Source organism: Rhopilema esculentum, chromosome 14, assembly GCF_057945365.1.
Source record: "Rhopilema esculentum isolate cy_ngs chromosome 14, ASM5794536v1, whole genome shotgun sequence".
Lineage (NCBI taxonomy): Eukaryota > Metazoa > Cnidaria > Scyphozoa > Rhizostomeae > Rhizostomatidae > Rhopilema > Rhopilema esculentum.
In genome coordinates, this window is record NC_142828.1 from 2,902,130 (window position 1) to 2,927,389 (window position 25,260).

Here is a 25,260-nt window from a genome sequence, read left to right on the forward strand (position 1 = left end):
CGTCAAGAAGAACTGCTACTACTTAGGATCCGTTAGAGTGATATTTACAAAGTTCCACTAGAGTAAACTTTCTAAAATGTTTCAAACCTATAATTGCAAAAAGTTGGGGGGACAATAGCCCCTGCTAGCCCAATGGCTAAGTGGTCCCTGGATAGGATTGGTATAGTAATGATAAGGTGCCAGTGTAAGACTACAACATGAACGCAGCCTAACATGAAAACTTTGAAGCATTTGTGACACAGACAGTGATCACGCAACGAGTGAAGGCATTTGGGTAAAGGTTACCTAATACCGATTCCCCACCTGTTTACATTAAGATCATGTTATTTCTTGGTGGCAGGCATGTCGATAATCAACAACTCGTTGCAGTTCAACAGCTCTGCAATGGTAGCAGCCAAATTAAAAATCGTAATAAAAACATGTTCTGGTATAATTTCTTGTTGAGTATTTTTGCTCGTTGCATTACATCTACAAATGCAGATCCAGCTTATTTTTCAACATACCCGAAAATCTTCGATGAAATTAAGAAGAACTTAAAGTTGACCGCCCAACAATTGGCATGTTGACAACGGCGAACTATGATAAGCATCTGCTCCAAGACATTCCAGACACCGATAACATATGTTACGTTTTTGCACCGTACATAAAACTAATTAAAGCTAGTGGTGCAATAATAATGGAAACATTTCATTTTCAATTCAACTTAAACTACAATTACAAATCTCACTATTACAAGGTAATTTGCAATTGGCTAGCCTGGTTTTACAAGAAAAAATTATAACAATCGTAAGGTAAAAGGAAAAACTGAGAAAAATAAAATAAAACAACTAAAGTTAAAAAGGATGTAATTCCGGAATTGTCCATGGCTTATTTTTGCAACAAAATATGTAGTACGTAGTACGGATGGCAATGTTGGAAAGTTTAGAAATGAGATACTGTTTTTGTTGCTGATCGATGGAGAGAGAGTCACATTTTGAAGAATGAATTGCAGGAAATTGCCGAAGATGCCAAGAGAGCTCATAGAAAGATTAACAAAGGAGACACATTTGAACTGCCGCTGTAAACCAGATAAGAGAGGAGCGTACTTGCTTTGTTTTCTTGTAGCATTTGTCTCAAGATTGGATTCGAAGCCAACAGTTAGCTCTAAAATGTAGAATAATAATAATAATAATAATAATAATAATAATCAATTTATTTAAAGTTGGCGCTACATAGCTATTTACAAAGAAATGAGCTAATCCAAGCCAACTGTTAAAACTACTACATCAGCTAAATACATACGAGATTAAATACATAAAATTGTAAATACAAAATGATCCATTAAAAAACTATAAAAACCTGAGCTATTTAAAAGATAGAATTACAAAAAACCAAGCTGTGGCACGAACGTCCTACATAGTTTGCATGTACAGTCTGTGCCATTCCAGCTTTTAATTTCTTTCTTAAACTCATTAATAGATTGAGCATTCCTTATGTGCTGAGGTAAAGAGAGCCAAAGACGCTGCCCTCTATATTTGATAGTTTCGGTTCCATAAATGGTTGTTCTTACTCTTGGTACCATAAATTCATTATTATTTCTCAAATTATAAACAGCATGACGCTCGCAGAAAATCTCCCTCATAAAAGGAGGGTTGATATTTCCCTTTGTTTTAAACATTTCAATCATAAGATTTCGCAGGTGTTTTACATGAATATTTACCGAGCCATCAATTTCTAGCAGAGTGTTGAAGCTAGAATCATAGTCTTTGTATGCAATTCTCAGAGCTCTTTCGTGTATTCTATTAATCTTACTATTCAAGTGCCTACTGTGGAACATCCAGACTAGTGGACAATATTCGAATTGGCTAATTACAAATGCTCTCATTAAGATTTTAAGTTTATTAGCGTCCATGTATCCAGATATGCGAGCGAGGGCGGTGAGTTTGCTACCAGCCTTCTTACATACTTTACTGATATGTGTCTCAAAACTGAGTTTTTTGTCTATCACAACACCTAGTAGCTTTTCCTCTTCCGAGTTTTCTATGATAGAATCTCCTACATTAACTTTAACCTGTTGATTAGAACTTTTGCCAAGAATAAGTAAATGACATTTGTTTGTATTCAACTTCATAAAGTTATCAGCGAACCATTGGATAGTTATACTTGAGTTATTCTCTAGCCTTGCAATTACATTATTGAGATTTTTATCGCACGCATTTAGAGTTGTATCATCCGCGTAATTGCAGATATCCGTATCCATTAAGGAGAGAAGTAAGTCATTTATGTAGATGTTAAAGAAGAGGGGACCAAGAACTGATCCTTGCGGAACACCAAGGAACAGTTGTTTGTAGGTACTGAATGATCCATTAATCTTAACTCTCTGATGCCTATTTTCCAAGTAGCTGTTAACAAGACACAGTGCTTCATGGCTGAATCCGTAAGCATCTAGTTTTGCTATAAGGAGGTCATGTTTAATACAATCAAAGGCTTTCGAGAGATCCATAAGGATTGCGCCAACATTTTCTCCCCTGTCTAAGCTTGCTCTCCATTTTTCAAGCATTCGAACTAATGCGTGCTGCACATTGTACCCTTTACGAAAACCACATAAAAGTGACGATAAATAAGATTGCATATAATCAATAATCTGTTTATCCATAAGTCTCTCAAAAACCTTTGAAACAGTTGGTAATACACTAACCGGTCTGTAATTTTTCTTATTGGTTTTCTCCTCCGATTTGTGGAGGGAAGTGACATCTGCTAGTTTTAATAGGTCCGGAAAGACACCATTTTGAATGCAGTTATTGAAAAAAAGCTGCAACGATTCGGTACAAATGTCAGAGCTATTTTTCAGCACTCTCGCGGGTATATTTCCAAAGGTTGTTGCCTTTTTAGGATTAAGCCCCTCAATTTCAGAGTGCATCTGTTCCACAGTAACCTCTTGGAATTTAAAGTAGCCTTTAATTCGAGCAAAACTGTGAATTTTCCTAATGCTAGGGTGTTTTGAATATTTCATTATAGCCTTTTCTGTAGGATCTGATAAACCATTTGTACTTATGGTAACCTTCCTGTTCTTTGTCAGACCTAATGAGTCAGTAATCGATATAAAATAATCGTTCATGGCTTCTGCAACTTCCTTATCATTGGAAATCATCCTATTATTATCGATAAGGGTAATATTTGAGTTCGATCGACTTTTATCGGAAAGGACAGGTTTTACAGTTTTCCAAAATTTCTTGTTGTCTGTGATATCAGAAGTATTCAAATTTTTATAGAAATTTCTTTTTTCCGTTCTAAATAATTTGACACACAAATTACGCTGTCGACGAAACGCTTCCCAATGTTCAGCTGTGCGGCTTTTATTATATCTATTTTTCAACCTAGAGCGCAGCATAGTAGCTTTACGAAGAACTCGATTCATGAAGGGACCATCATTGGCCCTTGCGTATTTTTTCTTTATCGGTGCATGCTTATCAAGTACCTTCTCAAAGCAATTTTGAAAAGAACTGTAGTCTAAATCAGTTGTTTTAATGCTAGCCAACTCTTCCTTAAGTTCTCGTTTGAAAGTCTGCTCCGAAAATTTCTTATATTCTCTATAGTTAATAACAGTAGGTCCAGCCTTTTGGTACGTCGTTTTCAAAACTGTGACTATCATTTTGTGAAAGTCAGAGAGACCTGTCTCGGTAGTGGTGGTATGTTGGAAGCTCCTATATCTGTTGGTTAAGATTAGGTCAATACACCGTGGATTGTCAGCCTTGAAACAGGTTGGCTCCTTCACCAGATTTCTGAGGTCATAGCTATTCATAAAAGTACGAATCTGTTGACCTGTCTCTCCTGTATTAAAATCCCCAAGTAATAAAAATTTGTCATATTTTTCACTGTAATGATCAACTGCTTTGCCAAGATTTTCGAAAAAGTGATCTTGTGATTGGGACGGTGGTCGGTAAACACTGAAAAGAGCCCACTTATTCCCCCTTAAATTGATTTCAAAACAAATACATTCAATATGCAAGGGCTGTCCCTCTTTTTGCAGATATGTCTGATAAGGAGCTAATGAAAGTCATTGAGTCAACAAACATAGTTTTCTTATCTCGTGGCGATGGGCAGTTATTTTACTCGCATTATGATAAGGTTCTAGGATGGTCTATGATTATTCGATTAAGAAGGAAGACGAAAAAGGAGAAAACTGGCCTTTTCTCGGCATATGTAGAGGATCACAGATCTTGCCTCTTTTTAGGTTATGTTGTTCATTCAACAGTTAAAATTCAAAAATTTTTAATATAGATTTATTATGACGTCACACTATAGCCTTAACACAATTCCATGAAAAAAGATTTTCGAAAAAAGGCATAACATAAGAATAAGAAACTCTCTATAGATTCCAATGGCCAGAACTGCAAATTATCGGATCAAGTCGCTAAGCTTCACAAGGTTAAAAAATTGGTTTATGTCCAAATTCCCTTTCCCCTGGAATAACAACAGTCCAAAACTTCAAAAATCCAATCAGGACATTTCCTGCAAATAAATGTGTCTGCTAATTCTCTAGCAATAGCCATTATTGTAACAACCTTGTTTTGCTTGATTTTAGACTTAATTACTCTTATCAATAGTGCTAGAGCTAACTGTAAAAACTTTCTGTTGTAATTCTTTTTTGTTTGTAGTTTAGGCAGATTCATCGTGTATTGAATAATATGGCACCTGGGAGCCGTTGTCTAATGCTTCGCATGCCTTAGACAATACACTTGTTTTCTTCAACTGCACCTGCCGTCTGATGTTTAGTAAATAATTTCTGGTACCATTAAGTCAAGTGAGACTGGTGCATTTTTCACATTCATCCTTGTTTGTTAAATCATATTTTAAATGCTATGACTTCAAACGGCAATCTGGGCAGCTAAACATCACGAAGACTTGCGATAAAATTTGAAAGAAAACTTGACAAAATCCTTCATTTGATTCCTATGCATAAAAATCATTTTTTCGAGCAGTTTTGGTCCATGAAGCAAGAAATATCTTCCTAAAACATGCTGATCTTCCTTTAAAGATTGCTTTAAATGTTATTCGCCATATGGGAATAGTCGCCCGAGAATGAAACGTATTGGACTAAGTGCTTTTAGTCCATTATTGAGGGTACTGTTTTCGAAAATCGATCCTATACCGGGAGTTTTAGGGGGCCATCACCCTACTTTTCATGCTAAAAGTCTTGTTTTTGCGTATACAAAGGTAACAAGTAGGTAAACTGTTCACGCTGATTAAACTTAATTGCTGAGCGTTAATGCTTAAAATTGAATTTTGGACTGTTAAAGGGGCCTAAAAATCTCGTTTTCTTGAGGAAATAGGTTATCTTACACTTTGTATCCTTAAATAGACATCTAAAAAGTTAGGTACATATTTTCCTGGTACTGATTTTTGAATTGTCGTCAATAGGAACTATGCAGCGCTATTCATTAATAACTGATTAAGCATTAATGGAGATGCCATCGATTTAAACAAAGTTAAATCTTAAATCTTCTTTGACTCAAGTTACTTTTGCAAAAGTTCGAAAGACAAAAGAGATCATAGATCTGAGTCTCCTGCGGCCAAGTAAAAACTTAAACTGATGCTTCATTTTCTGTGATGCCACATCGTTATGTTTTCCAGACATACTGGTGGTTTGATACATCCGTTGGGCTTCCCAGTAGACCATGGTAATGATCAATGAGGATCAGCTCTCCAGACTGATACTTGGTACCGAGAAAGAATCTGAGAGCTTTCGCTAAACCAAACTGAAGTAAAAAGTGGGCTTTACATTTAGAGTGCCGTGACTCTGACGATGATTATTGGGAACTTTGAAACGATAACTTTGTTACAACATATCGTAAACACAGGTAATGATCTTCTATATGAGCTAAACAGTTTATCAACAATAGATAGATGGTAAAAGGCGAAAAGCTGCCACTCTTTAGTTTATTTCTTTATTTAAAGTTGCTACAACTTTAGCCATACTCAAGCTAATTGAAACCAGCTAACTTTAATAACCAATGCTAAATATAATGTCAATCAAAAATAACCCATGTTGCATATGTATTCCTTGTACAAATCGCAAGTACAATTGAAAGATGAAAATTTTGAGATTATTTTCTTGAATATTTGTGAAGTTGAGGAGTGTTTTATTTCGTTTGGAACTGAGTTCCAAATTTGGCTACATTTGTATGATACGGTTTTTTGAAATTCATATTCTTTTTAATGTGGCTCCGCTATTTTGAATTGGGAGTTTTCTTTAGCAATATGGGCATTCATTAATGGAAAATAGTTTATATATAAAAGGTGGATTCAAACCGTGTAATGTTTTATAAATTTCTATCGCAAGACATTGTAAACTTTTTTTATGACAAGTTGTATTTTTATTCTTTATTAAAAGTTGTTCAAAGGTTTATTGATAATCATAATGAGCTATTCTCATTGCCCTCAATGTGGATTCCAAGGTTTATTGTGTTTACTATATCAAATGCAAATGATGATGATATTAGAAAGAGATCTGACATTGAATTGTTGCGAAAAGCAATCATGTGGAAAGCCTTGAAATTTTTATCACGACTGGTTCTGACGCGCATCGATAATGTCCCTATCACCTTATTGCCAGCAAACTAAGTTGTAACTAAGTTTTAATCTATAAGCAATGCAAATCACGATCGAATTGCTGTTTGATCGAAACATTAGCAGAAGTTACAGTTTTCTAAGCCAGCAAATTATTCTTTACAGAACCATCTTCGGTCCGTCCACACGTATTCGGTGAATGTGCCATCAAAGTTTTTGAATTCCCTTTCCGAAATGGAAATTTTTGCTTTAAATCTTGTATCGTGAGTGTTTGTCAACCATTTTTGATACATGGATCATTTTTTCATTGAAAAATCATTAGGCACACCACCAACAAAAAATGTTAAAAAGAAACTCTGTGGCCTATATTCACAATATAAATTCATTCTCATCGAAGTGCCAGGGATCAAATTAACAAAGGGGTCAAAGAAACACAAATAAAAATCGAAATAAACACAATGAAAAGTATTTTTTAAATAAAATCGAAGATTTTTATTCACCCAGTGTGAAACGCTCTAATTAACCAAAAGCACTTGGTTTAATGCAATTCATTCTCGGGCGACCATTTCCCTCTTCTCATCCTCGTCTATTAAGGGCACTGGAGAATGACCACTAACATACAGGGTTGCCATTTGGCCCTTTTGACGGCCAAATTCCTCCATTCTGGCCGTTTTTTAAAAACTGTTGGCCGTCGAAAATTGATTTGGCCGAAAAAGCGAGTGTTGGCCGAATTTTGGCCGCATGGCGAAAGCCACAAAAACACAAAAAAACGGCAAATTTAGTACAGACAAAATTCAACTTTTTGTTAAAATGCTCTCAAAATTGCAAATAATGAAGCAAGAAACAAAGTAAAGATAGCAGAAAATTGAAATTGAAAGCAAGTGGAAGCTTTTGTAACAAACAAAGCAAATTTTGATTATACTATTACTCCACAGGATTAGCAAAAATGTAGCTTTTTTGTATATCTTTTTTGGTTGGCCGAATTTGGCCGTCAATCGTAAAGTATTTGGCCGCCAACCATTCCAATCATCTGGCAACCCTGCTAACATATAGCAATACCACATTAAGGGCAATACTGATCTCTATCAGCAATGATTGTGTAGACATGTTTTCATCTGAGGTGGAGCTACATCTGAGGTAAGCACACAATTTATCAGAGCAACGAGGTTCAAATTTGCTAAAAAATAAGAACCTAATGGTGGTGTGCCTAATGACTTTTCAATGCAAAAATGATCCATGGATAAAAAATGGTTGACAAACACTCACGATTCAAGATTTGAAGCAAAAATTTCCATTTCGGAAAGGGAATTCAAAAACTTTGATGGCACATTCACCGAATACGTGTGGACGGACCGAAGATGGTTCTGTAAAGAAGAATTTGCTGGTTTAAAAAACTGTAACTTCTGATAATGTTTCGATCAAACAGCAATTCGGTCGTGATTTGCATTGCTTATTGATTAAAACTTAGTTACAACTTAGTTTGCTGGCAAAAATGTGATAGGGACATTATCGATGCGCGTCAGAACCAGTCGTGATAAAAATTTCAAGGCTTTCCACATGATTGCTTTTTGCAACAATTCAATGTCAGAATACCTTTTAAAATCATCATCATTTGCATTTGGTATAGTAAACAAATCTAGTCATATTACCTTGAAAACTATACTACGAAAGGCAGCTTTTGCTCAGACAGTTACTGATGAACTGTTTACTAAAACATAGGAGATCAATGCTTGTGTTTACGATAGTCCTATGTTACAGTAAACATCACCTGCTAGCACCTGTGCCATTACGATAGCGAAGGAGTCAAACAAAACACTTTGTGCAGGCACGCATGGCTTTACGGCGAAATAAAAAAGTAAAGAACAGCCTCTAACAGCCATCGCGATGCAAACTCTCAAGCTAGTTTTTGCTCACTGCCTTTTCCTTTTGTGTGCAGGCAACAATGATTTCTCAACGTACCCAAAAAACTTTGAGGAAATCAGAAAAAGTTTTAAGACTGATCGGCCAACCATTGGTGTTTTGACCATGGCGAATAACGATAAGAAACTTTTGAAGGACATTCCCAATGCGACAGATACAACATATGTATCATCTTCATACGTAAAACTCATTGAGGCTGGGGGTGCAAGAGCTGTCCCATTAATTGCAGATCTGCCTGATGATGAGCTTATGAAAATTATTAAGTCAATTAATGGAGTTATTCTGTCAGGTGGAGATGGCAAGCTTTACAACTCTCATTACGACAAAGTTGCCAAGATGGTCTACGATTATTCGATGAAGAAAATGGAAGAAGAAGGAGAGCATTGGCCTATTCTTGGCATTTGCAGAGGATCACAAATATTGCCAGTATTCACAGAAAAGAAAGATTTCCTTCAGCACACGGATTCAAAAAACTACTCCATACCTTTGGAGTTTTATGGTGAATATAAGAAGAGCAAATTATTTGGTCATGCATCTGACGGAGTTATTGAAACACTGAAGAACAAGCCTATCACCATAAATGCACATAAGTACAGTTTACTTTCTGAATACTTCTTGAAAAGCAAGATACTGACAGATTTCTACCGCGTTATATCATTGAACGACGACAAAGAAGGAGTTCGTTTTGTTTCAACTTACGAAGGTAAGATAGTTAAGATTAGTTTTTTAGATATAATTATGTGAATGATATGAAAAAAAATTTCTGCATGAAAAGTTAAACTTTAGATTCGCATACCCACACACATTCTCATATGATACTGAAATAAAGAAAAATTTAATGTAGTAAGAAAATTGTTAATATGGTTATTCTTCCAGACGAGGAGTGTTTTCAGATCAAAGATTTTGATCCACAATAAGGAATTCTTTAACTTGAAGAAATCTAAAGATGGGGCCACTTGTATTCAACAGGGTTATCGTTGAAAGATTTTGTATGAATGATCATATGGTTGCGAGAAATCATGCAATCTTTATGGATCCTGCTTTATCTCAAATCCTTGTTGATTTTTGCGTCTTTCTAAGAGGTTGTTAGGCGCTTTTATCAAAGTCGCCAATTTATTTGTAACTGCCAACTTGATTTCGTTCTTTTCACTCTGTGCATCGTACTTTAATTGGTTTAATTACTTTTTTAATATGGTTTCTTTCTTGACTATACCAAAAACTTAACTTAACTTGATTGATTTAACCACCAAATCTATACCAAAACATAACTGTCTTTATAGCACAGCTCTAGCTCGGTTAAACTTCCAACTTAATAAAAGAAAAAATAATATACCTGTCAATGGCTACACATAGGGTTATTATGATGTAACCTGTGATTTTGCCACAAGGTTCCGTCCCTGGTCCTTTTCTTTTTCGCTTATAAAAAATGATCGTTCAAACTTATCAGTAGCATGCACATTTCTTTCAATTATTTCGAATTGATAAGCTGATAATATTCACTGGTAATCAAGCTAAATGTTTTATCCAGCAATGACAAAAGTGATTAGAAATACATTTTTTCTGATGCAGAAGACATCAACATTTACTTTGAATCAAATGGTTTACAAAAAATTGGTCATTCAGTCAAGAAAGAGTTTGATGCAAAGACACTAGCAATAAATGTTACGATTAACACTACAAACCTAAAAATTGTTAGGGAGTGGTAGAAATTCAGCAAACCTAACATATCAAGGTTTTCGTGTTACTTTTGATGAAAATCTTAACTTAAAGTTACGTCAAAGTGCATTTTACAAAAAATGGCTACTGGCAGGCAGTTGTGCTTTTCTTCAGAATCATGCATGCGATCTATGATTCATGTGCACGCGTTGTTTGCCGTTATTTCACTGAGTGAACAAAAAGATGACGCGAAGAGTTCAAGTTTTGAGTTTCAAGTGTAAACATTTTATATCCCTTTAAATGCGAGCATTTACCATAAACAGAAAACTAAATCTGCTCTGCTCTCTACTAACAAACAGCCTTTAATCCTATCAGTCCGAATTAGGGGGTCCAAAATTCACCCAACAGCGCCTGATTTGCTCCCGTGCGTGTAAACTGAAATCGCGTTGCGTCAGCCCTTCTCCATTCGCTTGGCTCCATTGGGCCCTAAACCGTGCAGTTTTTCGATAACTTCTGTAGCCACTGAAACCCCGTTCATCGTTAACCGCACTTAAATATGGAAAATATCCGCGAACGGCACTGAAATTTAGGCCAAAGCCGCGTACACACTTTTTATAAGAATATAGTGTATAAGAATATTAAGGCTCAAAATCGCTGAAGATCTAGATTAATTTAATAATACGTCAAGGCTCAAGCTTCATCAAGAATTAACTTTTTTGTTTATTTGAGCCTTTTGGAAAGCAAATTAAATTCGAGTTTCATGATATATGTTTTAATATAAACGTACCCGGCCTTAGAGTACAAATCTCTTGCTAAATACAGAGTAACCTTTGCAGATAATCAGACTGGAGGAGCTGATGAAATACACGAAGTTGAGATGATGATATAACATAGAGTTTTATATACTTGTTATATATTTATTGTTACCTTCTGTTCTTTTCTCTTCTGTACTGTTCTGTTCTTGTTTTGTTTTTGTGATGATGTAATAAATCAACAAAGATTTGAATTTTGTCTCTAATCTTCCAACGAATTTACACCTTGTGTCGCTTAAGAAAAATTTAAGAATAATCTTAGGTCCAAAATAAAAAACTTTTAAAATATCAAAGTTCAGCAAAAATATTAGATATTCTTATAGAAATTTGTGTAATCACAACACATCACCTATAATTTATTTCTTTTCTAAGATATTTCTGCGTATCAGTTTCAAATCGTATGCTGACAACTTTCAAAACTATATGATATGTTTTAAATACAGTGGCCTTAAGAAACTCTTTCCTGTACAAAAATCTTCTACGTCTGTAGCGATTTTTCAACCTAGGTTTAGTTTAATTGCATGTTTACAGAACCTTTGGTATCGGACCAGCAATGACCTCGATAACCTGAATGACTTCGATCAGGGTTGAAATATTTTTGCATCACGACTTTAACCATGATGTTTCTTTAGATATCTTCTAGCCTTGACATAAACCTGATATGGTCTAACAAGAAAAAACTACCTCTTTTCAACATGTCATCCACTTGCTTTAAGCTTTCGATCCCAAACACTGTAAAGCATCAAAGATAAACACCCTTGCTCGGTTAAACTTCTAACTAAATGATATTTCTTCCATCAGCCCGTAGATACCCGATATATGGCTTACAATGGCACCCCGAGAAGCTTCTCTTTGTATGGAATCCCATGATGGCTGCGGACCATTCCATCGACTCAATCCGCGTTGCACAGTACATTGCTAACTTCTTTGTCATGGAAGCGAGACGCAATTCAAATCGGTTTTCATCTAGGGAGGAAGAAGAAAGATATTTGATTTACAGGTGGAAACCAACTTATATTGGCGATATCCCTGATACACCATACGAACAAGTTTACCTGTTTCCAAGAAACCGGGAGGAGTTATAACGGCTGAAGATAAGGAGCTCTATTGTCAGGGACAACATTCTAACAGAAGCTGTATTATTCTAAATTGTTTTGTAAACAAATGTTGGATTCAAAAAATGGACAACAAGCCCACTCACTGACTTATTTGTAATACATTTCCAGTTATAAGAAAAGTGGGATTCGAAGCATATCTTTGAGACACACAGTCGCAATTACTTTCTTTTTTTCATGAGTCAAGAAAAAGCGGCGCACGGTCTTTTCATCGGATTAGCAAGGGGGTCAAATCCCCTCCAACCAAAGCCTGTGTCACGGACCATATTCAGCAGGATAATATAAACGTGGTCTGCAGTGCGGGTTACTCCTACCACGGTGACAAGAGTTAATATAGAGTACCGAAGTGTGACGTCACCAAAAATCTATTTTTAGAATTTCTAAAATTTGGCCGCATAATCTGAAAGAACGGCATAAAATACCTCTCATTGTGCAAAATTAGTTGGATATGTTCCAAACTGGGCGAGATATGGCCAATGAAAGATTTCAAGTTTGCTAACGAATCACTGTTATTCTGGCCTGGTTCATTAACTTATGAACCAAGACCAATTACAGAGGTTTGATGATGCAAGAACCTGTCCTTAAGTGGCCATATCTAAGCCAATTCGTGATGCCTTTAACTGATTGTGCATGCTAAGAGGTATTTAATGATGCTCTTTTAGGTTCTGGGATCAAAATTCAGAAATTCTAAAAATAGATTTTTATGACGTCATCACTTCGGTACTCTATTGCTCTTCCTTTGGAACATAAAAGCTCGCAATTCACCCACTTCTCTTCCCCTTGCCGAATGCCCAATTCAAATGTGTAAAGCTTCAGAAAGTTAGTCCCTGCAAATCATCAAGTAAATGGCAAGGCTTGCACTCAGGTCTACCGCACGCTCTGGTCCGTAAATTCTGACTATCGCAAATCTTTCTCTTTTTCAGAGTCAAATAAGTCAAAAAAGCAAAATGATAAGTTTTGAAATAATGTATCACGGAAAGAATATTTGCGAAAAGCAGCTTATAGGCGGAAAAATTTTTAAGGTTTTCAGATATTTGGGAAGGCTTGCGCTCAGGCCGTCCGCAAGCTCCAGTCCGGAAAATTCTAACTTCTCTCAAAAGCAGCACCTGAGCCGCACTAAAGCTGCACTGGAGCATCGCATATTTCTTTCTATCGTCGATGACCAAAGATAACAGGCAAAAAGAGTGATGTGGACGTGGATGGGCCTCAGTATTTCAGATTCTTCAGTAGTTGCAAATTTTTAGCGATCTGTTTACCTGATAAAATAACCAATAGACATGTTAACGCTGGGGGCCATTTATTGCGGAATATATTATACAATGATTTTAACACTACAACATATTTATTACCGGTAAAAATGTTGCAAGAATTTTAGAATTTGTGTAGAATTTTTCACGCTTGCCCCGCAAGCGTAGCAAATATGGATGCTACGTCACTGGTTGCTGTATAAGGCCGGTGAGTTTGAGGCTTAACGTTTCCTTTACTTCTTTTAAGCTGTGTCTTTCGTTCGACCTTTTGATAAGAAAGTCGCTTAATAAAACTCCTTTTGAAAACAAACTCCTTTTTAGAAATTGCAACAACAAATCGGCTTGCGAGGTAAGCTGCTGATGGTTCATCTTCTTCCCTCTTTTCTGCCAGAAAAGCATGTAAGCAAAGTTTGAATTGATGTTGGTGTATTTGATTTGTTAACAAATGAAATAGCAACAATCGCATATTCAAAGTCTACAATCATACTTTTTTCACATTGATCGTTTGTAGTTAAACTGCATCTTTTAACTTCTTGATAACGCTTTCGTGTTTACTTCTTTTCAGAACTGCAACAAATTTATCCCCTGCCTGCCTTACTGATGCCACAAAGTCATGCATGTAAGCAATGATTTTATCTTTACTAAGCTTTAAACTTCCTCGGTGTATCCTCGGTACTACTTCCGAGAATCGTGTGTTTATTATTTTGTCGAAAGTTTTGCGTGTAATTATGTTGAAACCAGGCAATCTTGCCTCCGTTATGAATGGAATTATCCAGGTTCTACTCCTAAACAATTTCACTGTTCCCTACTTTTCGCTGTTTTGTAATCAACGACAAAATTTGCATAAACTGAATTTATAGTTGATATACATGTTGTTTTACATAATATGAAGATGGTAACTAGCATTTGATGTTAGGAAATGTTTCTGTACTGTCGCGCATTTCTATCCTGAATTTTTTGATCCATCATGACCAACACGACAAACTTTGTTACCCCTCTTGAACTCTTTTTTAGTTTCATTGTATAATATTAGTGGTACATTTTTCTTTCCAGATCATCCAACGTTTCAAGTGTTCTGACGAAGATATGATAGTTGAGCCTCCAGATGAACAAAACCGCAGGGCAATTTAGATTTTCCGCTTTTAAATCTTAATTTTTGATGAATTATGCTTTGGGGAATTATGATTTCTAAAGAAATATCAGATGCCCTTTTTCTGGGCTGCCGTTACTGCTACGACGATGAAACTTTGATCATGGTTGATCAAGTTTTATTGTAAAATGGCTGTTGTGCAGTAAGGTTGAGCCATAATGGTACTGTGCAGCGGCGTGCGCAGCGAATTAGAACGCAGCACGCCAGCAATAAAATCAGTGTAGTGAAGAGATAGTGAAGAGATTGTAACATACAGTGATGGAATAGTGAATTTGGTTGCAAATAAATATTAAAGCTTTTGTTGATATAATATGGTGTTGTCTCTCTAAACCCTGCACAGCCCGGTCCACAAAAATAAAGTATGCAACAATGACTTAACGTTTGATTCAGAATAAACAGGAGAGCTAAAAGAAATGCAATTCAGAGTAGGGCCTTTGCAGCCCTACCAAGAAATCTGCGACCGCCGGCCCCACCGTCAGAAGTACGTTGCCACAGGTCGCCAGCTGTAAAGCAAGTGGTGAGTTTATTATTACACCCATACTCTTAAGAATACTTGCATTTAACTTCTATCCACAACCTGGAGATCCACAACCTGGGAACTGCACGTGACCTCGGACATGGTTTCTATCGCTGATTCGCAGACTCTACTGGGAGACAAATCCTAAAACTTTCCATTCAACTAAACTTAGATTCATTTCCATTCAACTAAACTTAGATTCATGTAACTAAACTCGTCGGTTGGAAAACCAGTTGAGGCTGCGCGCAGGCTAATGAAACCTAGCTACTGTGTTTAAACCCTGCCGGTTCGGCGAAGATAATGCTCCTTGTCAGACATAATGCAGTAAGGTTGAAAGTGAAATTTAATGTACCAGAAGCAGCAGTCTCGATCTCAAAAACACTTACAAGAAACCGAAAGATCAAGTGACGCAGCTTGAATACAAAAAGTGCTCTGCGAATGTACGCTGGTGACCTAATACGTCTGTCAATCGAAAAGGCGACGATTTCAACATGCAGGAGGGCTAAAGATCATATCGTGTGCACATAAACATTACACAGATATGAAAGTATGGATACATTGCTTTTCCATTTTATAAACTGTTCATTTGTAAGGTTGACATTTGAAAGGTTGTTTTGTCCAGCTAAGCGCAGTAGAAGCTCTCTCTTCTTTGGCTAAAACTGCCGTTCATGGGTGTGCTTGGTTTGTCACAAATCAAATCGAGTTGTTAAGAAAATTTTAGAGCATTCTTTGATATTCCAACTTTGCATCTTAAGACAAATTGAGTCAACTGTAATTTTGTAAATGATGGCGTTGGCTAATTTTTTCAAACTCCCCCAGGGCGACTAAACATTTCAATACACATTCGTGTTATCAAGTTGAGCAAAGTTTAGCGATGGTTGCGAACAGTGACTTAACATTTCACTAAATATAATTTAATTTTTCTAAACTGCGAGGAATTAAAAACACTTTGCGTGTGGAGGGGAACTTGGTAAGAAATTTGCTGTCTGCTCGCTTTGTTGTGGATTTTAAGAAACGATGAATGACACAAATCGTAAAATTGTTTGCCTCTATCTGTGTAGTAGTTTTGAGAAGAACCTCAAAGCAAGCAATGGATGAAAAAATGGGCGAGACGATCGGTAAGGATTCATTAACACATTAACGACGAGTTGAAGACAAAGTAGCGTACAGCCATTTTGGTTTCCAAAGCTGCTGTTCCTGTGATAACCTAACAAAGTTTAATTGGTAGCAAAAAAAACTAAAACATCACAAAAACACTAAAATGTTTAGTCGTTTTGTCAGGGCTTTTGAGAAAGCTTAAACAATCTGCAAACAGTTCAGACAACTGATACATTCACAGCATCATTGATAGTTTTACAGGGCTGAAAATGTGTTGAGTTTAAAGTGAAAGAGAGAGACTATTACAAACGATTAGTTCTCCTAACGCCCTTGAGTTCTGGGGGCAGATAAGAAACGTCTAAGAGATGTGATATCACCAAAAACTCTCGATAAGACTTTTAATCTGCGAGGAGAGAAATGAATTAGGACCAACATCCTTCATCATAAATCCCTTTTTGTCCAACTGCCTATAACTAACTGATAAGGGGTTTAGCTACCTTCTAGTCCTCCATAATTTGTACCTTGGCTTGGGTTCTAGGTCTTCAATTGTTGGCAAAAAAAGAACATATTGAAACGAATTTCTTTAATCATTACAGATTCAATGCTTCGTTTAATGTAATACAGAAAGTTGAGCATACAAAAAAATTTCTTTTTATACGTTTTTCTTGGTAAACATAAATAAATAAATAATAATCAATTATTTTCGGTCATCACAGTTCCTCTTGAATTCTTGGGAATAGGTATGCTTGCTCGTATGGAGTTTCGGGGATATCGCCAATATATGTTGGTTTCCACTTGTAGATCAAATATTTTTCTTCTTCTTCCCTAGATGAAAACCGATTTGAATTGCGTCTCGCTTCCATGACAAAGAAGTTAGCAATGTACTGTGCAACGCGGATTGAGTCGATGGAATGGTCCGCAGCCATCATGGGATTCCAAACGAAGAGAAGCTTCTCGGGGTGCCATTGTAAGCCATATATCGGGTATCTACGGGCTGATCAAAATTGAATAAAAATTAGAAAGAAAGAAATAACCTGAATGAAAACATAAAATACTTTGAAGTGCAAAATCAATTAAATTTTTTGCAAAGGTTCTGAGACGTGGCCAGTTGAAAATCATAATTTTGCTAACGGATTACCTTTGTTTTGGTTTGGTTCAAAATTTGAAACCAATACCAAATTTCAGTGATTGGATGGGGAAATAACACTTGGTCATATCTCATCGAATTTAAAAACCTTCTCAAGTGAAGTTGCATATTTTTGAGATATTTTGGGGTTCTTTTTCGCTTTGTCTCTCAAATTTATGAATTCTTAAATATATTTTAATGACTTCATCACTGACATCACTACTCTTTTAGTTTAGCGGAGTAGTAGAATCCGGGAAAGGGAATCTTTTCATTGAAGGTTTTAGTCATTGAGTTGCCCTTATTTTAAAAAGAAATCGCTTGAACCAAAATTTAATAGAGCTTTCCTGAAAATTCAAACTCTGCAAGCTAGAATTTGAGAAACCTTTTCCCGTTTTCTTACATAAACAGTATCATTTTTGTTGTGGTCTTTGTATAAAAATAATCACTTAACAAAACTTTTACACTAAAACATCGATTCTAGTGAATACTTTGCTTGTTAGACATACTTTATGAAGAAACGCTTTCGGTCAAATTATTGAAAGGATAATTTACATGGTTTTCATGGGATCTCTGAAGAGCATGAACATTTTTGATAAAGTTTAATAAATTCGCAAGAACATTTTATAGAATTTTCGTGCACAATTTTTCAGTAAGAGGCTATACGTTAACGATCAGAAGGAGCTTCTATATAATGGGTACATAGCCAGGAGAACATCGGAGAAGAGAGCAACCTGGATATGAAAACAGCAAGATGAATCCAACTTTTTAAAACCTTTTCGAAAACAATGTTGTGAATTGTTGTACACAGTTTTTAAGCTGGCTTGTGAGTCAATTACTATGAGGGAAGAGGGCTGAGGCTCTAGCTACAATATCAATTAACAATCCCCCTCCTCCTGTTATTACTGTTCTCAAACATTGATGCACCTCCCATCTTTCCAGCGGTACTGAAAACATCGTTGGGATAGCCACTTCTTGTGTACGAATCTCAGATTTTCGAAGAAAGGAAGGTGATTATAATGCCGTTCTTCCGAAAATATCCCAAGATGACTGCATGCATTTTTATAAGAATTTCCGCGCTTGGACTTCAGTGGTTTACTTTTTTAGTCCTTGGAAAGTTTTATCAATAAAGAAACATCGTAGAACAATCAAAACCCTTGGTGAGGTTGAGACCCTGTTTTACACGAGATCGATCCAGGCCCAAACGAGATCGATCCCAAACTGGATCGGCTCTATTTTCTCCCGTAAAAAGGGTCTTAACTTTTCTTCTATGCATAGTAACAAGAAGCGGATGGAAACTTGGGCGTATAACAGCAGGAAAGAGGACCTTACCGCTCCAACAGGTTAGAAGAGCTCAAACAAATATTGCAAAGGTCTTAATAGAAAGGCGAGGCACTGCCACAATATCTTCGCAACAAAACCAAAATTTCATGGCATCATAGTTTCCGTCAACTTACCTTCATACGTTGAAACAAAACGAATTGCTTCTTTGTCATTGTTCAATGATATAACGCGGTAGAAATCTGTGAGTACCTTGCTTTTTAAGAAGAATTTGGAAGGCAAACTGTACAAATGTGCATTGATAGTGATAGGCTTGTTCTTCAGTGTTTCAATAACTCCGTCAGATGCATGGCCAAATAATTTGCTCTTTTTATATTCTCCATAAAACTCCAAAGGTATGGAGTAGTTTTTTGAATCCGTGTGGACAAGGAAATCTTTCTTTTCCGTGAATATTGGTAATATCTGCGATCCTCTGCAAATGCCAAGAACAGGCCAATGCTCTCCTTCTTCTTCCATTTTCTTTATCGAATATTCGTAGACCATCTTGGCAACTTTGTCATAATGCGAGTTAAATAATTGTCCATCACCACCAGATAAGACAACTCCGTTTATAGACTGTATTACTTTCTTAAGCTCATCATTTGGCATATCTGCAATCAAGGGAACCGCTCTTGCACCTCCTGCCTCGATTAACTTTATATAAGAGGCTGCAACATAACTTGTGTTGTCAGTACCCTCGACATTTGTAAAGAGCCTCTTATCATCGTTGGCCATGGTCAAAACGCCAATGGTCGGCCGATCAGTCTTAAAACTCTTTTTGATTTCCTCAAAGTTTTTTGGATAAGTTGAGAAATCATCTTTGGCTGCACAGAAAAGGAAAAGAAAGTGAGCAAAGACCAGCTTGAGAGTTTGCATTGCGACGGCTGTTGGAGGTTGTGCTAGATCTCTTCTTGCAGTCTTGTAAAAGCAGGCAAGCATGCAGATAATAGTAAACAGTATTAGGTTTGATGATTTGGTCAGTGCAAAGGCAACAGGTGCTGACAGGTGTATCAATCGCGACCGAATGATTTTCTATTTAGGCGCAACACTTTCTCCAAAAATGGAAAAACAAAACTACAAATACAGAATTTAGAGAATGCTGAGGAATGCAAAGACGGCGAAACGTATTCGAAAGTGGAGAAGCGTGAATTTTACCGTGGGAAGGCCGCCACTATGGTGCTTATTTTAGAAATTTGATGTCCTAGGGAGGGGCAGAGCACGTATCGAAAATTGGCTTTGACCGAAGGAAAATCAGAGGCAATATCTTCAAGCTTTCTTTAATCACTAGATACCTACAGCTTTATTTTGAAATAACCTTTTTGGTGCAGCGAGTAAAACAACTTTTTTTTACGTTTGATAAGAAACAAAAAGAAGAAGAAGAAGATAAATAATTGAAACACAGTTTGGCAATAAAACATAAGAATATCAACAGAAGAACTACATCAACTAAAAATAAAAGAAAATTTTCAAAATTTTCAAACAAATAAAAACGACTCTAAGCTTGAAAAATTTTCAAACTGGGCTGGTCAAAACGATTTTTGATAGAATCAATAATTACGGCTAGAACTTTAAAGTGGGTATCTCGATAGTGTCCTTTTGGAAGGGAAAGATAGTGTGCAGTGCTCCTATGTAAATCCCTCGTCTACCACAAAAAACTTTTTTAGAGCTTTATCATTAGCGTTGCTTCTCTTTCTTGGTATGGCAGGATCATCAATAAACCCAGACGTTGAAGCTTTCCTCGTTTCTCAAAAGTTTAATTTCAAGCATTTTTCGCCGCGGTAGCCGAGTGGTTGAGGTTCTCGACTGCCATGCCAGCGCTCCGTGTGCGATCCCGGCCCTTGGTCGGCCCTCAATTACTCAGCCGAAAATGACTACCTAGTTGAATCATACTAAAATCAAACAAACGGATCTTACTTGCTCGTGTAATTGATCTCTATTTTAATGCCTATTTTTGCGACTTAAATCTACAACAATTCATCGATGTGATGTTTTGGCAACGTTAAGAGCAGAAAATGTACCCAAGAAGGCAACAAAATATGATTCAACAAATTAGCACATGTGAATGAAAATTAAAATGTATATAAATACTTGTTAAATATAATTACAAGTTTAATTCATTGCCAACAAATAGTTGAAATTATATTTTGTTAGACAATTTTTGCATGGTTTTTATATTTAGACCCTAATTTTTCCAAAATTAATTTAAGTTTAAAGTGACAGAGAAAATTATTGACAAGCTTTATGCAGATGCCGCTCAAAGTGAGCTGTCCAATAGATGTTCTCTGACTGTCCACGTGACCGGAAACACATAGTAGCGAACGAATGATGCCGCTCACAACGAGCTGTCCAATAGATGCTCTCTGACTGTCCACGTGACCGGAAACACATAGTAGGGAACGAATGATGCCGCTCAAAATGAGCTGTCCAATAGATGCTCCCTGACTGTCCACGTGACTTGAAACACATAGTAGCGAACGAATGATAGGTAGGAACCCACGAAACGATGAGTAGCAACCCAATGCAAATGAATCCAATTTGAAAAACCAAGAAAAAATGAGTTTTCGATATTAAGTTTCCCTATATCTCTCCGAGTACTTCATCCGAGTACTTTTGTCTACACAAGATCAAATTCATGTGATTCGCTGTGGCCATGATTTCTTGTGCATGCTCTCTAAACCTGTACGTTTAGGGCTGTTTAATCTTAAAACATGTTGTGTATTTTCGTTACCAACTAGTTTTTCATTAAAATTCTTTAGTTCTTGATACACCTTTACAGCTATCAAATTAAATGTGATTGAAATCTTCAACTACCAAATTCTCAAACTTCCTCCGTAAATCTGCTTCCGAACGCATGAGACCATTGCTTTGTGGAGTTGTGGCAACATTGATTTCTTGCAAGTCGTGTAATCGTTTCATGACGTGTTTCCGGACAACAGCAACTTCAGTATCGCTCGCATGCTGTAGCACACTGTTCGTAAAAGCAAGAGCAGTTTCCAATTTGTCGACAGTCTGCTGTAGCGTTTTGCTCTGTTCTCCAAGTACCAAACCCTTTCTACTGGCTTCAGTTTCAATTTCGTGCAACATTCCTTTCTCGATTAGGTCAAGTCTTTCTTTACATGATTGGGCGTATCTCCTGACACTCGCTTTTGCATTTAAACTGTTCAGTACTAAATTTTCTTTCAAACCGTTGATTTCCACGAGGCTTTTGTTGACTGGGCGCTTTTTCTCTTTGATTTTCATCTCTAACATGGCAAGCTGCAAAGGGCATGACCATAAAATAGTTCACAAATAGAGAAGGTAATTTTACAATACCAAGTTACTATCAAATCATTTATTATTTTTCAGCTCTTTATTGTTATATTCTTTTATAATAAGAACCATAAAAATTTGTTATACATACTGATATGTCACGTTTATTTTGAATTCATTAATCATTTTTTAATATTGTACATGTTGGAAATATCTGTTTAATTCTTTGCACAGCCTGTACATTTTACGCAATTAAATTGAATGAATATCAAACCTTTGCAGCCGAATTTTATTGCTTATGTTCTCGAAACAGTTAAGTAGTTTGCAAAATTCACATATTACAATGAAACGTAAAAAGTGATCTTAACGAATAAACCATTAATGAAAGATTGAGACCTCCAAGGAAGGTGTCTCTGACTTTTTAGACGGATAAGTCATCTTGTGGCCTAGGCTCCAAGACCTTGATAAAGACACAGGGGCTGGGAAAAGAGATGGCGAGAGGAGCATTGCGCTCTGGAAAAGAACAAACTTCTACTTCTTTTTTCTTATAACAATGAGGACAAACTTCTGTTGCTACTTCAGTCTGTTGCTACTTCATTTTTCTTTTGAAGGATCTGCACCCTATGCTAAGGCTTTTACCAACAGGATATTGGCAAATAGAACTTGATTCACGTCTCCGTCCTATCCACAAACGAAAAAGTGGTAAATAGCGTTCAAATAAAGTGAATAGAAATACCTGTGTACGATAAACGTCCCCATGTTCCTCAATCTTGCTCAGTTGATGTCGCCTGTGTTTTAAGATCAGACACTCGCTGCAAATGGGCTCCTCGCATGTAATACACAAGTACCTAAGAGCTTCCTTGCAATGATTCTTACAAAGCATTTCCGATTTTGCTCCATGCGACTTCGATTCATTCGCTGCGTGCTCTCTCTCACTCCCCGGCGTCATTATCTTTGAATGCAACTTGATGCACAGATCGCAGAATTCTGCTAATTGCATATGATTTACGGGTGTAGTGAGCTCGTCACCACAAACTTTGCATGTATTGCTACCTTAAATGTAGAAAGAAGTAGACAGGAAACGGTAGCCAGTTAAACATTAAACGATTTATTTCAGATTTTTTAAAGAAAAAAAATCCATTGATTGGGATTCGCTAAAAGGCAGTGACGTAACGCAGTTTAGGGCACTTTAGTTTGATAACTAATGGTCCCCAACCAAAAGAGACCCACATATTATTGTTGAATCCATGTTTTTAAGACTCAAGCTTACTTAATCTTTAAAAGCTTTTAGATTTCTTCAGCTGAGGCTCTAACTAGTCAGAAAGAAATTATAACTTTTACATTTTGATATTGCGTTTGTCATGATCAACAGCATTGGATGGGACTTTCTTGTAGCCTGTCAATAGCATTCCCATCTTAGTTGTCTCTTAGGACCCAAGATGCCTCCGCTACGCCACTGCTAAAAGGTTTAAAGTTTAAGGATACAAAATCTGTTAAATACCTCTATAAATTGTCCGCAGAAAATTCTCACTGGTAAGAAAATTCTCTGGCATGGAGGAAAATTCAGATCGAGAGATGGTTTCATCGCAAACTGGGCATCTATAAGCAGAGCAGTATGAAGATAGTGCAGTGGTACAGCAATTGCAACAGGAGTGTAAACAGGGCAAAACCGTGAGGTTTCTTGACTTTTCCTTGCAGTACACGCATTGAAGAAGCACTTTGTTTTGTTGCTCCTCCATTCTCTCAGCAGTCTCTCACAAGAACAAAGTTTCTCTGTGTAAAAGAGAAAAAAGTCTGTATTGCAAAAATTAACGGAACGTTATGTTTCCACTATGGGTTAGCAAAAGGAAATAGCTGAGAATTTACAGTACTTAGGTTTATAAAGAAACAGGCCCTACAATACTAGCATAATTTGCTGCTTTGTAATCTATTGCATTGCATAGGTTGTCAAACAGACGGATTGATGCTGGTTATAGTTGATTGATAGGGACGATAAGCGCGAGACCTAAAAATTACAACATGGCGTCTTGTATTATCTTTAAAAGTAATTATAAATGTAAATTTTAAGCATTATATACACAAGGAGTACGTGCAACTATATAGATAGGCAGCAATATTCTTACTTTTAACCATGCATTGTACATTTAGCACGAGAAAGAGGATAAAAATCAGGTGAAAAAACGGTTCTTACCTTAAATGCGATCGGCCGCTCCCCAGTTTGATGTCTCCATTAATCCAGCCAAAGAGGAGACGGGTGTATTCAGCCGGTTCGGGTCATGAATATTGCATATGACAATGAAACGAAATTACATTTGCGTATTGCGTCTTTTCATTAGAAATTGATTCTGAATTGCAAGACCCGTCATTAGTAAATCAACTCTCTACATATTTGTGGCTATGATTGAGTGATTAATGAAAATATGAAGAAAGTGTAATGTGCAACATATAAAGACTGTCTGCATCTTATACTTTCTGTATTTCAATCATTGCAAATCATGGTTTTGATGCGCTTTGAATCTTCTATAGTAGCAAGTACTCATTATATCTAATAAGATATACATAATACAATGTTAGCAAATTCAAATAGATCTGATTCATGGTTTTGATGCGCTTTGAAGCTTTTATGGTAGCAAGTACTCATTATATCTAATAAGTCAGAGATTTACATAATACAATTTTGGCAAATTCAAATAGACCCGGGTAAAGCATTAGATATAATAAGTCACTCAAACTACCTCAACACGGATTTCACGAAAATAAGCTGAATTGGATTACAGATTACCTTTCAATCCAACGCACATGATTTAACAGGAGTACCACAAGGCTCGATACTGGGTCCCTTATTATTCATTTTATTTCTCAACGATATCACAGATGTAATGAGCAATAAAAAAATTATGCATGCTGATGACACTATGATCTATGTAGCCGCTAAAGATATCAAGATTATTAAGTCTAAGCTTTCCAATGATATGAATGCCATAGCAAAAATGCTCTCATAATCAATCTGAAAACAGGAAAAACCGAATCACTCCTTTTCAGAACATCGCAGGGGATAGCTAAACAAAGAGAGGCATGCAACGTTACGTACTGGGGCTCCAACATATCGAATACCACACACTACAAATATATTGGCATCCGAAAAGATAGCTCATTAAGCTTTAATTCACACTTCAAGATATGTTATAAACGTGCAGCATCAGGCAGACCAAGTCTATAGGCAAAACTCAGGGAGTATCTTGACGTTTTATCTGCATAGATCATACATCGCTCAAGGATTTTACCCACATTCACTTACTGCGGAATTTTACAGTCTAAGTTTATCACCACCAAGTCTGAAAGACTTGCATCGTTTTATCAGCGTTCTATTTAAATGATACAAGGAAATTAGTTCACTGTATTAGATATTCTATCCGTTACAAATGCAAATAACATCCGTGCATGTAAACTCGTCCACAAATGTATAGACAGAGAAACGTGGATATTTTTCAAGAGCGTTTTGAA

The 25,260-nt window shown here is 36.5% G+C and overlaps 3 protein-coding genes and 2 long non-coding RNA genes across 8 annotated transcripts in view; 2 read left to right on the forward strand and 3 right to left on the reverse strand.

The window, feature by feature from the left end:
- LOC148958513 (uncharacterized) overlaps nt 1–25,260 on the reverse strand; it is a 39,451-nt gene that overhangs the window by 11,404 nt on the left and 2,787 nt on the right. For both annotated transcript variants that reach the window (XR_016144598.1, XR_016144597.1), the window contains exons 2-3: nt 11,622–11,903; nt 11,053–11,171 (exon numbers count right to left, since the gene is read on the reverse strand). This is a non-coding gene — a long non-coding RNA (uncharacterized LOC148958513). The remainder of the gene's footprint in view (nt 1–11,052; nt 11,172–11,621; nt 11,904–25,260) is intronic.
- LOC135696254 (gamma-glutamyl hydrolase-like) lies at nt 5,588–12,183 on the forward strand. 3 transcript variants are annotated; one of them, XM_065215586.2, is made up of 3 exons: nt 5,588–5,660; nt 8,759–9,172; nt 11,739–12,183. In XM_065215586.2, the coding sequence occupies exons 1-3, from the start codon at nt 5,603–5,605 to the stop codon at nt 12,020–12,022; spliced, it is 756 nt and encodes a 251-aa protein (XP_065071658.2). In that variant the 5' UTR covers nt 5,588–5,602; the 3' UTR covers nt 12,023–12,183. The 3 variants fall into 3 exon arrangements, with proteins under 3 accessions (XP_065071658.2, XP_065071659.2, XP_065071657.2); XM_065215587.2 differs by lacking the exon at nt 5,588–5,660 and adding an exon at nt 5,668–5,840; XM_065215585.2 differs by lacking the exon at nt 5,588–5,660 and having other exon boundaries at nt 8,135–9,172.
- On the forward strand, nt 12,627–15,001 carry LOC135696258 (uncharacterized). The gene is made up of 3 exons (XR_010517355.2): nt 12,627–13,698; nt 13,865–13,918; nt 14,353–15,001. It is a non-coding gene; the product is annotated as an uncharacterized LOC135696258 (long non-coding RNA).
- LOC135696252 (gamma-glutamyl hydrolase) lies at nt 16,633–19,461 on the reverse strand. The gene is made up of 2 exons (XM_065215583.2): nt 18,645–19,461; nt 16,633–17,058 (listed from the first exon to the last, which is right to left on the reverse strand). The coding sequence occupies exons 1-2, from the start codon at nt 19,444–19,446 to the stop codon at nt 16,775–16,777; spliced, it is 1,086 nt and encodes a 361-aa protein (XP_065071655.1). The 5' UTR covers nt 19,447–19,461; the 3' UTR covers nt 16,633–16,774.
- LOC135696253 (E3 ubiquitin-protein ligase TRIM71) lies at nt 19,974–24,090 on the reverse strand. Its single transcript, XM_065215584.2, has 4 exons — nt 23,948–24,090; nt 23,258–23,529; nt 22,493–22,809; nt 19,974–21,762 (listed from the first exon to the last, which is right to left on the reverse strand). The coding sequence occupies exons 2-4, from the start codon at nt 23,493–23,495 to the stop codon at nt 21,292–21,294; spliced, it is 1,026 nt and encodes a 341-aa protein (XP_065071656.2). The 5' UTR covers nt 23,496–23,529; nt 23,948–24,090; the 3' UTR covers nt 19,974–21,291.